Source organism: Perca fluviatilis, chromosome 5, assembly GCF_010015445.1.
Source record: "Perca fluviatilis chromosome 5, GENO_Pfluv_1.0, whole genome shotgun sequence".
Classification (NCBI taxonomy): Eukaryota; Metazoa; Chordata; class Actinopteri; order Perciformes; family Percidae; genus Perca; species Perca fluviatilis.
Window position 1 is genome coordinate 8,268,782 of NC_053116.1, and position 13,165 is coordinate 8,281,946.

Below are 13,165 nucleotides of genomic sequence, written 5' to 3' on the forward strand. Positions count from 1 at the left end.
CCGATTTGACTCCCGAGCATTCCCAGGTCAGACGGGAAATCTCGCAAAATCCCTCGAGATCAAACGTGACTTCAGAGTAAATAATCATTGCGGACGAAGAGGATGCAGTGGCGATAGTTTGTAGTGCGTTTTTAACCGAAAAGAAACGTTATCAAAAGAAAAGGCGATGGTCAAAGAAGACAGCGCGAGCATGGACTATACTTGCTACATCATGATATGGAGGTGATTTGTTTTTTCTCATAGAAATGTCGTCGGTATTACACAGATTAATAAACGTTCATATATTCGTTTCCATGTACTCTGGTGGAGTGCAGTTGTGGATGTAGTTATGCCCATTGACTTTATTTATTTTACACAGGCTGCGTGCTCGTTTGTCCCCGGGGGACACCACACACGAGGAGAAATCGGGCCAAATAAATCCAACATGTTGGATATCCCCGATTTGAGATCCGAGCGGTCCAGACGTCCTTCCGAGCAGACGAGAGCAGTCTTAACACACCACACGCGGCAGGAATATCTGATCAGATTATTTTACGATAATCGGAGCATCCTTAAAATTGTCGGGAGGGGTGAATCGTGGCTAAAATCGGCCTAATTATCCTGCCGTCTGAACCAGGCTTTAGTGTAAACAGAGTCATAGAATCTCCCATATGTCTCAATCACCAGTCTGCCCCACCCACCTGCTCACCTGTTTCCACTTTCCCTCATCAGCCCTGCAGTATATAACCCCTCAAACATCTCATACCTTGCTTTCCAGCCACCTGAACCTGCACCCTGAACCTTTTACCCAGAAATCTGGAGCCTGTGCCTGCCTGCCTGTAAGCTACACACACCTTCCTCTTATATCAATGAATCCCTGAACTGTTCCTCTCTGCATCTGGGTCCTCCTGTCTTGTTGCCTCACACTCTGCCTGACACAATTAGCTGCAAAACTCATGACCTTCCCATCAGCATCAGCTAACGTTGCTGCTGTTCCTACTGTACAGCCGTGGCTCCAGACTGTTCTATTCCATTATATGCTGTGAAGGATGTTAAAGAGCACATGTTAAAGATACATAGCACAATAAATATAATAGTTCAGGGTTTTTGCCACTCATAGGCAATTGTTGAATGCTCTGCCCCCACTTGATTTCCAGGCATTGCTAAATTCTATATATTCTACACAGTAACATCAGGTTTCTTCAACTTTACTTGGATCTTTCTGATCAGAGCCAGTGTTATCCATCATTTGTGTAACAGACACGTAAAGGTGCAGTAGGTAAGACTTATTAAAAACTGTCTAACTGGGTGTCAATCACTGCTCATGCACACGCATTCATTCTCCCTTGTGGGAGGAGGGGCTTAGGAGACCATTTTGGGCTTTAGCGGAAAGGGGGGAGGGACTGAGAAGTTGTCGATGTGCAAATTTTTTGGCTAAGTCCTGGATCTTCGCAATCCTACCTACGGCACCTTTAAGGAAGTGAGTGGACTAACAGATATGATATGAGACTTAAAACCATAAAACTGTATGTTTTACTCAGGCTCTTTCCTACACTATGTCCAGTTTGTTGTGACAGAAATTCTCTCTATTTGATGGATTCCTAAACCAACTTTACGATCTGGCTTGGCTAACAGCAATGTGACAAAATGACTGTGAAGAATGTGAAGTTAATTGACCTCTTACATTCATGCTCATGTCTGGGTTTGAATCCTACTTTATTCATGATTATGCTGGGACAAATGTTGCATCTTTTGTATTTGACGTCTGTAACCATTGAACCAACATAGATCATGGATTCCTCGTCCACCAACGGTGAACTGGAAACGTCAAGAGTTCATTTCATTCCGTGCACGCGGAGCTTTTAACAAATTGAGATTTCTCACACGACATGCCATTTCCAGTTATCTCACACGCATTGCAGAAGTTTGAGTGGGCATCGGTAGGTTAGTAACATATAATTTAAGGCAGTGGCGGCATGAATACATGATTGCAGTGGGTTTCCAAAAGGAGCCAGTCACACGATGTTAATGATAATTGTTTTAATGGATCTTGTATCCTATAGCTTTCATTTGATGTTCCAGTTGTTCCCCTGTGCTCTGCTCTCAGTGATATTTGACCCCATAGCCACAGAGCGTGGTGGTGCTGGTGGGGCTGGTGGTGCTGGTGGTGCAGTGGACCTTGGCACTGTCCCGGGCCCGTCTCTTGTTAGAGTATATATTACACATGGCAGGGGATCTGTGCTCCTTCCTGGAACCAACAACCGCCGCAGATGAATGCTGACTCTGCAGCCACTTTTTCTCTTTTTTTGTTTAATATGCTCAGTCGTTCCCCAAGGCGTGCTTATTTAAACGGTTTTTTTCCCATGTTTTATTAAAACACCAGGGAGGTCAGGCGAGAAGCCAAAACATATGCTCCTGTAGGCAGCCCCAACCTCTCAAATAAAGGATTCAAATGCAGTGTCCTAAATTCCCTTTAAGATCAAGACATCTGGTAACACTTTATTAAAAAAAAATAAACCATCTCCCTATTTAGCATTCAGTCATAAGCAGTGAGCCTACATAAAGGTCTGGTTAATTGTTTATTAATGTAGTTGTCAACAACTATAACTCCTCATGTAAAAACATCCATAACTGGATGCTGCTATATAAACAGATTATGAATGACAATTCTTGACATTACTATACTTTTGCATTAGCGTCACTATAACCAATTTTGTTTGCACTTTAACTCGTATTACACTGATATTGCACTTGTTTTTTTTCTTCATATTATTCCATATTGTTTGTGTATGTATGTGAATGTCCTTGTGAATATGATTTAAGTTTGCCTTTTTATTCCTTCTCTCTCTCTCTCTCTCTCTCTCTCTCTCTATATATATATATATATATATATATATATATATATATATATATATATAGTTGTATTCTATTGCCTATTTGGTTGTTTTATTCTGTTATTTAAATATCTGGGTGCCTGGATAGCTCACCTGGTAGAGCGGGTGCCCATATGCAGGTGGAAGTCCTCAACGCAGCGGCTCAGGGTTTGACTCCGACCTTTGGCCATTTACATGTCTTCCCCTCTCTCTCCCTGCAGCTGTCCTGTCTATCCCCAAAAAAAAAAGAATATCTGTTTAAACACATTTGTGTGTGGAGGGGGCTGCAGTTGCGTTTCATTGTGCATTCCTGTATTATAAAAATGCAACAAAGCTGAACCTTAAACAATATAATATAATACAGATGTAGTTATATAAAATATGTCATTATAGGAAATGTTGAAAATACTGTACATTACTAAACAATTAAAATGTCCTTTTAATCTACATTATACACACATCATTATACACACATCATGTTTACAATTCATCGTGTTTATAAAGTGAGATTAAGATTAAGATTAATAGGCGGGCGATAAAGTAAAGTGTACATTTCTTTGATACAACAAATCAGACATGACCTTGACATTGACCCTCTAAAAAAAAAAATCCTAATTTTACAGAAAATAACAACAAAGTCTGTATAATTATGGACATTATATGTAAATTAACATCCCAACTGTTATTTTAAGTATTATGCCAAAATAAAATCTGTAAAATAACAGTGTTTTGCTCCAAAAACCTTGAATGAATATGACTAAATGCATTGCCATTTATTTGAATTAGGGTGTTTTACATTCATTTTACGTTTTTTCTTTGGCAGCCGCTGCTGCCAGTCACTTGACAGGTTTTTTTTACGTTTTTTTTTTTTTTTACAGTGTAAACAATGAAAATATTTCATGACTTCTGTTCTGAAAGGCAATTTCCTGTAGTTGTGATTTTCCCTCCAGTGGAGAGAAAGAGACAGACTGTATGACAGAAGAAGAAGAAGAAGAAGAAGAAGAAGAAGAAGAAGAAGAAGAAGAAGAAGAAGAAGCCTACAGGAGGGTTTTTTGTTAGCCAGTTAAAACTCTCTGCCACACAGGACTTTGGCTCGTGTGCAAAGACTGATGTTGAAGTGAGGATCTCCTCTGCTTCTCTCTGTGAAAGGATCCACTGATGAAGGTATGAGACTCAGCTTTTCTTCTCTTTTTTTATGTAACAAAATGTGCTGTCTTACTGATTGACTGCACACGTTAAATGTTTTTCTTGGAGATTGTGACTGCATGTTATAACGTCACCCTCATTGTGTTCTTTTATTTTTTCTTAACAGTAAGGGTTCATTTGCAAAAAAACGATATCTCTGTTCTATTTATTTTCCCCAGCCATGTTTTTTTTTGTGTACTCTGGGGAATATCAATGAAAACGGTGTTGGTTGATTCATTAGAATTTACTATCCACATTTATTTAGGAGAGTTTTGCCACCATACTTATTAATTAAAATTAATATTATATTGGAAAGTCCATTACTTTTCATTGTCTGTAATGAAATCTGTGGACAATTACTGACTAGTGAAAGAATTGGGTGTAATATCCTTTAAAAAACAAAAGTGTGCAGAAGAGGGTTAAAAGGAAATTTCAATGATCAGAAAGATGAATCCCATTAATCATGTCATCCCATCTAATCCTTTAAATACAGTGGCACTCATAAGTTTATGAACGTTGACTAAAAAGAGGAATAAAAAAATCATCTTTTGGAAATTGATCTTAATGCCTTAATTAAAAAAATGAGGAAAAATCCAACCTTTAAGGACACCAATTTTCTTTGTGAATGAATAATATATTTTAAATAAATAAATGTTCTTCCTTAAAATACGCATAAGTAAGTACACCCCTATGTTAAATTCCCATAGAGGCAGGCAGATTTTTACTTTTAAAGGCCGGTTATTTCATATGGATCCAGGATACTATGCATCCTGATAAAGTTCCCTTGGCCTTTGGAATTAAAATAGCCCCCCCACATCAACACATGCCCTTCACCATACCTAGAGATTGGCATGGGGTACTTTCCATAAAATCATCTCTCAATGCAAATCAAAACAGCTATTAGGCTAACTGAAATAAAACCATGCCAATCTCTAGGTATGAGATCTATCTATTTACGATAATAGGGGGGGGGGGAAGTGGTGGAAGTGGTGGAAGTGGTGTCCTTAAAGGTTGGATTTTTCCTCATTTTTTGAATTAAGGCATTAAGATCATTTTCCAAAAGAGTTCCAAGATTTTTTTTTTATTCCTCTTTTTAGTCAACTTTAGCATGGGTTCATAAACTTATGAGTGCCACTGTACAGTACTATGTGACTTGACTGACATGTTGTTTTGTCAGCAGGTGAAATGTAATGCATTCATATTCCAAGATTTGTCATTCTTCTTTTAATGTCAAGTTAATTAACCACCTGTTTTAATAGTTTCCATCTAATATGAGCTGAATTTAGCACAGAAATGGCTCACATGGCAGCCCCAACCTCTCACATAAAGGATTCAAATACCATAAGCAGTAGCCTATATGCAGGTCTGGTGAAATGTAATGCATTCATATTCCAAGATTTGTCATTATTCTTTAATATATCATGGTAATTAACCACCTGTTTCAATATTTTCCATCTAAAATGAGCGGAAGGATAAGGTTGGGGTGGATGGGTGGGTCATAAAACACAGGACTTTCCAGCCAGGGAGTGGAGTTTGCTTCCCGGGGGGGGGGGGAAGAGATTTTAACCCAGGAAATGCGTGTTCCTAGGGAGTGTTTCAGCTGAACCCTGTCTGTTCCCCAGAGTGGTGCAGGGAGGTGCTGGCCTCCGATGAGTGCTGCCTGTGTTCAGCTCCTGTTGGCTGCCACCCTGTGGCTGATGCCCCACATGGCAGCAGCAGCAGCAGCAGCAGCAGCAGAGCCGCTCAACATGACCCGGGCTGGAGCTGAGACGCGGTCAGACTTCAGGATGCCCACTGGAGCTGCCAGCAGACGGAAAAGAGCCATTTCATCCAGAGAGATTAACGCTCTGCTGGATTACCACAACCGAGTCCGCTCTCAGGTCTTCCCCCCCGCCGCTAATATGGAGTTCATGGTGAGGAAACTCTGGGAACCAGACCAGGGACCAGTCATGGAATGGGACTTAGTACATTTACTCAAGTAACATTTTTAAGGTACTTGTCCTTTACTCATAGGCCTAATTTAAAAATACCTGTACATAATTAAAAACATTTGCTACATAAATTGATGCAGAAAAGGCACAAATTGTTTGACGCTCAAAATTAAAATTTCGCTTAAAAGTGGAGATCTCAAACCTAACCCCCCGCCCCAAAAGTTGAACCCAAAGTTACGCCCTTGGCTTTACTTAACTATGTCCATTTTATGCTACTTTACACTTCTACTCCACTACATTGTGTAGGCAAATATTATTAATTGAGCTCCACCTTTACAGCTGCAGCATTATTCATGTACACATGGTTAAATACAGTTACTGCAAATGCTCTGTATCTGTAATTGGTGTTGATGGTACTTTTTTTTTTTTTTGTCCATTATTTAGTTTATTAATACATAATGTAACTTAACTAATTAATTATTACCGTCACTATGTACTGTAGGATAACATACTGTTCATTTTATTTCTTTGTAAATGACTTTTTGATGACTATTGGGGATATATATTTTCATGCAAAGCTCATAACATATAAAAGATATAAGATTTTCTTACTTTAATTTAAGTTTAATATCAACACTTTATGGTCATTAATGTATTTTGTGACCATTAAATGTGAAAGCCAAGTCAATACCTTTTATACACAGTGGGTCTTAATGAGTTCAGAAATATATTTTTTTACAAGTATTATTATTGTTTGTAGTAGTCGATTTAATAGTGTAGTTATTATTATTATTATTATTATTATTATTATTATTATTATTATTATTATTGAATCTGACCCCAACAAATGAGGAAGCACAGCCAATCTCAAGTGAAAAAAGGAACAAAACAGAACCAACAGTTGATCCCACAGATGCTTACAATGTATTCTGCATCCAAACTCACCTTGATACTAGCCTGGAAATCCAGACCCAAATCCGAAAGATTAAGGGTCTGGCAATGAGTAATGAAAATGGCCCAACTCGAGGGGCGGCACCAAGCATGCATTTGAAAATCTCACTGCACGCAATTGGATAACACTACGACCAATCACAACTAAGCCCCATACGCTTAGCTGCCATTGGAGCTAACTGGTAGATTAAACTCTTGCTGTATCAGGTCGGCAAAACAGCAAAAACGTCCTTCTTGCAAAGGAACAATTTCAGCGCCGTCTTCTGTTCCTCTTTTAGATAAAAAGTCAAGTCTAACTCGTTCATTGTAGCGGCCAAAGCCGTTTCAAACAACTGGTGTTCATCCGTAGCCATCTTGCCATTTTTACTAATGACTTCGACGTCCAAGCTCTCTCGTCATCTGTTTAGCTCGCCTCTGGCCCGCCTATATCAGATACACCGATGTGATTGGTGCAGCTCGGCTACAAGGGAATAGTTAATAAGCATCATTACTGGAATGCCAGAGTGACTCACTGAGCAAATTCAAATTGGGCTCTCGTGAGAACTCCAGGGTACCTTGATACTGCAAGTAACACAAAACAACACGTTCTTGCTCATTTTGTGGTACAAAAAGCTTCAAAGACAGCAGTAAGCAGATGTATGTTTTAGTCTATTCTAAGTCCAACAGCCGAGTCGATTTTAGTTTTTGCTTTTCTTACAGAACAGAGTGAAATGACACCTGCTTCTCTCGCTTTTTTCCCCCCCTCTCTCCAGCTCTGGGATGAGGGACTCGCTGAGTCAGCCGACTCCTGGGCTTCACGATGCGTTTGGGATCACGGTCCGACAGGAGTCATGAGATACATGGGACAGAACCTGTCAGTCACTTCAGGAAGGTAGTGCAGAGCTCCTCGCAGAGAATCGGCTCTCGATGCTGATGGGTCTTAATATCCACTAAATACAGGTTATATAAGGATAAAACCGTGTGCGTTTGGATGTGACAGGCAGTGGTAGAATATAACTAAGTACATTTAGTACTGTACTTAAGTATAAATGTTGAGGTACTTTACTTGAGTCTTTTCTTTTCATGGCACTTTCTACTTCTACAGTAGAAGTCAGAGAGAAATATTGTACTTTTAAATCTACTACATTCACCTGACAGCTTTAGTTACTTTACACATCAAGATTTTTGCACACAAAACACATGTAGTTCATAAAATCTCGTTTTTTATAAAGTAAACTAGCCAACAATATAAGGGCCTACACGTCCAGCTGAAATGATTAGACCATTAAACACATAACTGTTTGGAGCTTTTACACTTTCTAAAATGGGAGGGTTTTTCTGCATCGAGTACTTTTAATACTTTAAGTACATTTTCCTGATGATACTTACATACTTTTACTTAAGGAAAATTTTTCAACGCAGGACTATGTTTACAGTGTGGTAATAGTACTTTTACTGACTACTTCTTCCACCACTGGTGACAGGTACCAGTCCATCACTGATCTGGTCCAGTCGTGGTACGAGGAGAGGCATCACTTCTCCTTCCCGAACAGATGCAGCGGATCGGTGTGCTCTCACTACACTCAGGTAGAGTTTCTCTTTTGGACTGAGGACTGGTTCCAGATGGATTTGTTCATTTTTCGGCGTTCAAAGGGAGTTTAGAGTTCCCAATTAAATACGTCTATACTCATGTTTTGCTTCTGTAGGATGCTGTAACTACCATACGGTATTAAATAAACCCTCTCTCCTAAAAATTACATTCACATGAATATGAACAGAGTTCAAAAGTGCCCTGAACACTGAAGACCATCGGTGTCTGTTTACCCCAAAACAGATCAGGAAGATGGCAAAGAATCACCTCATGTCTTCATCATTCCATGATTATTTTATTTAGGGACTGTATGGCAATTATTAGGGTGTGGAGATTGGGATGCAGAAAAGACAAGGGGGCGGGGGGGTTGTATATTTATGTGTGTATATATATATATATATTGCTGAAGGGAGGATGGCCTGACATTTTTGAGAAAAAATGTGGAGGGTATTTTGCACCTTTATCTCATCCCAGTTTTATAAAAAAAAATTCTTTTGTATATTTCATTCTTTTCTTGTGATATATTTTGTAAAATAAATAAAGACATCAATTAGATTAGCAGCTTGTAGACGTGTGGTATTGATAATATACAGCAGAGAGGATAACAATCATTTCTCTGTAGCTACAAAACAAATTCACAAATTGCGGGCCTTAAGCGTATCAGACTACTGTGTCATCAGATCAAATGTATTTTGAGTATTTGAAATCCAGAGGAGGGGCAAAAATGTTAAGGTGCCCGAATCATCAGCACCCAAAGAGCTGCAGCCTGAGCCCAGGTCACTCATTCATTGGCTGTACAACCTTTTTTGTAGCTATGAATGGAGACGGACTGAAAACATTCACCCACGTTTGACATAAATATCTTGTTTTGAGATATTGGGGGGAGGGTCCAAAGGAAATATTAATCGTTTTTCATTGATTAATCTAAGATCCAGCCCCCTAAACCCACCTCAATCATTTCTGTACAGTCCCTAACAAAGGATGAGCTGGCAAATCTGCTTAAAGCCTTCATGGGAGCATGACATCAGTTGAGTTTATTTTTTTGTGTATGGTGAACATATGTAAAATTTCAATTTATAAATGTAATCATTACAATGTGTTTTGTGTTTCCCCTCAGATGGTGTGGGCGAGCACCAACAGAGTGGGATGTGCCGTCAGGAAGTGCTCTAACATGTACGTGTTCGGGAGCACCTGGAGGGAGGCCACGCTGCTGGTCTGCAACTACTCTATAAAGTAAGAAGAGCTTAAAGGAAGGGTTTGACTTTTGGGAAAAATACATTTATTCTGTTGAATGGGCGGAGTTAGCAACGGCTTTCAGCTGCAGGGCTTCTCGGGAAGGCTGCTCTCGTGTAACCTCGCTCATAGCTCCTCTGAGATCCCTCCTCGATGCTCGCTCCTCGCTTTGAGACGGCACTTACGAAGGAGGGCCAGAACAACTTTCGGTTCAAGCCAGGAGCTATCCAATAGGAGTCTTGGTATACACCCATGGCAGAGCAGCTGCTCGGCCGTGGCGCTGTTAGATGAGGTAATATTAAAGGTCCCATGGCATGAAAATTTCACTTTATGAGGTTTTTTAACATCAATATGCATTCCCCCAGCCTGTCTATGGTCCCCCAGTGGCTAGAAATGGTGATAGGTGTAAACCGAGCCCTGGGTATCCTGCTCTGCCTTTAAGAAAATGAAAGCTCAGATGAGCCGTTTTGGAATCTGCTTATGAGGTCATAACAAGCAAGGTTACCTCCCCTTTCTCTGCTTTGCCCGCCCAGAGAATTTGGCCCACCCATGAGAGAGAGACATCATGGCTTTCAAACGAGAAAAGTGGCAGTTGGTCAAGGCCACACCCCCCACCCTCCACCTTGCCCCCTCCCTCTCTCCTCCTCAATAGCTATAGACACAGAAATGGTACATCCTAAGGAAAGCTCATTGTAGGACTGGCTATAGTGGCTGTAGTCCTGCACCAAAGCTGAATTTTGGGAAAGAGACTTCAGATACAGTATTAGAGGACCACTAAGGTCTATATAAAAGCATCCAAAGAGCACCATGTCATGGGACCTTTAAAGGGATACAGTGCTACGCCATAATAGACCAAAGCTCCGTATTATGAGGCAGGTTGGGTTGGTGGATGGGTCAAACGGACACAGGACTTTCACCCCCCGAGACCGGGGTTCATGTCCTGTTTGTGTCCCGTGTGTCACTTTAAACATAACACCTTTAACCCCACACATGATCTGTTCCTAACCCTAACTAAGTAACTAATTATGCCAAAGGATCCTCACCAAGCATGTTGAAAAATGACGCCAAAGGCATTCCCAGTGTTAAAAAAAAAAAAATGACGCAAAGGGGTTCTGACCAAGCGTCGTGTTTGACGTGTTGGCAGTGAGAATGTGGTTGTTTTATGGGTTTTTGTGCTGTCTTATCCTTTAATACAGGGGTCTTCAACGTTTTTTAAGCCAAGGACCCCTTAACTGAAAGAGACAAAGCAGGGTCCCCCTACTCCATATATTGTCTAAAATGAAGTTGTATATTAAACTGGGCCTACAATATCTTGTAGGTAAGCCTAAAGCCTTTATACATACCTTTTTTATGCATAGAATACTAAGCTATTAAAATAGCCTAATAACTGTTGCCATTATTTTATAAATCATGTTTTGATGGTAAACATACATGTGGCCCAGTGAATCCTTAGGATGAACTGTATCTGTGGATGGCTAACTTAGTGACTACCTTTACCTATAGACCAGTAAGCAGTGTGGCTTTATATTTGCTAATAATATGTTGGATTCATGTTAAGACTTCTTAATTTTTGAAAAAAACTTTAAAAAAAATGAACAATAATTTGGAGGCCACCCTTTGAGGACCCCCTAGGGGCCCCGGACCCCCTGTTGAAGATCCCTGCTTTAATAGGTATTGGTCCTGAACGCGTCAAACCTAAAAGGCCAACAGTACCTTATAGCTAACATTATGTTCATTTGTGTTTCAGGGGAAACTGGGTGGGAGAGGCTCCCTATAAGAGCGGTAAGCCCTGTTCCGTCTGTCCGTCCAGCTACGGCGGCTCCTGCTGGAGAAACCAATGCTCACCAAACAGGAAGCCCAAAAGACTCGCAAGAAATTAACACAACACGGGGTTTTTGAATGTGTTTTTAATGTTAGACCGAGAAAACAATACAAAGTCATATTCCATGTAAAGTCAAGTTTTACCAACACGAAGGCTGCATAAGAAAATGATGCAGCTGTCCAGTTACCACTATGTTCGAATGAAATCTTAATTAATGAATGTTTTACACACGTTAAGGTAGTGGTATAAGTGTTTCTATTTTTATCGCTGTTGGTTACTAACAAAATAATATTGAAAACAAAAGAAGTCCTTTTCTTTCATACTTTTATACTTCTTGAAGACATCTACAGAGAGTTTTTGCACTTTTTTTTTTATTGATGAATTTGTTGGTTTGAGTGACTTTGAGAGGCATTGACCAAAAAATTAAGCACTTTTTTTGTACAGATTATATTTACTATAACCTTGGATGTGTTATTAAATCTCTTTCTAAGCTAAATTCATATTTTCAGTGTCAAATCAGTCCAGTGAATACGTTTTAATTCACGCTTTGCCGTGACTAAACATTAATGAAGTTATAAATGACCGATAACGCGGTATCATCCATATATATGGTTTCATCCATATGTATAATCCGCCCTTCACTACTTTGTGTTTACTCACTGCTGCTGCAGGACATTTTCTGTCCTGCCTTTCCCCTCATTACATCTCTCCATTTACCCCTCGGAGACTTTCTGTGCCATAAAACCGGAGGCTAATGCAGCTTTTATGGTCGAAAATATGATGAAATCAGGTGGGCCTCCAACCAATACACACACACACACACACACACACACACACACACACACACACACACACACACACACACACACACACACACACACACACACACACACACACACACACACACACTCTCAGAAAACATGTATAATATTAGATATGGAAACTATTTTCAACCGGAAAACAAAGTTCCTAACAAACAAAAGTGTAAAGAGCACCAGAGCTCAGCACTTTGGTGACTTTAATGACAGCTTAGTTTATTTGGCAGCTTACTCTTCATTTCTGTAAAGTTCAGGGGTTTATGTATACTGTAGTCTTGCATTGCCAGACCCTGGCGAGTCCACACAGCATTGCTCTCCCCATTTCTCTGCACTCTACTGCAGCAACCCCTTGCTATCACTCCTGCTAAAGGCCCAGGAACAGAAAGGGACTCAGGCGCTTTTGTTACACCTTTAGCCAGTTTGTGACACTGTATTCTTGTTCATCCAAACGTCACCATGTATTCAGGCAGTTGCAGTGACTTGGAATATGAACTGTATCTCTGAAAGACCTATTATATGAAAAAATGTTTAAGAATATAAATAACTAATAACTAGTCCACACAGCATTCTGGGATGGGAGAAAAACGTGCTCTGGTTTATTGGCATTTCTTTAAACCAATCACAATCGTCTTGGGAGGTGCTATGCGCCGGACAGAGCCATGGTGCCTCTGCAAAATAGCCTCGGGGCGCAACTTGTTTTGGTGGAACGTGCACGTTCAAAAGTTTTTTTTTTTTGTCGTGCAACAGAAAACTCAGATTGGACAGATAGTCTAGCTAGCTGTCTGGATTTACCCTGCAGAGAT

At 40.1% G+C, this 13,165-nt stretch overlaps 1 protein-coding gene across 1 annotated transcript; it reads left to right on the forward strand.

Annotated features, from left to right (window-relative positions):
- Positions 1 to 3,864: 3,864 nt before the first annotated feature.
- r3hdml (R3H domain containing-like) lies at positions 3,865 to 11,765 on the forward strand. The gene is made up of 6 exons (XM_039799480.1): positions 3,865 to 4,016; positions 5,660 to 5,950; positions 7,672 to 7,790; positions 8,383 to 8,485; positions 9,607 to 9,722; positions 11,470 to 11,765. Exons 1-6 carry the CDS (start codon positions 4,011 to 4,013, stop codon positions 11,600 to 11,602), a joined length of 768 nt encoding a protein of 255 aa, XP_039655414.1. The 5' UTR covers positions 3,865 to 4,010; the 3' UTR covers positions 11,603 to 11,765.
- Positions 11,766 to 13,165: the final 1,400 nt, after the last annotated feature.

Excerpts from the sequence above, each read along its gene's own strand:
- r3hdml (XM_039799480.1), top strand. Across the intron at positions 7,791-8,382 it reads CTGTCAGTCACTTCAGGAAG|GTACCAGTCCATCACTGATC; the intron begins GTAGTGCAGAGC and ends CACTGGTGACAG. Across the intron at positions 9,723-11,469 it reads GTCTGCAACTACTCTATAAA|GGGAAACTGGGTGGGAGAGG; the intron begins GTAAGAAGAGCT and ends TTTGTGTTTCAG.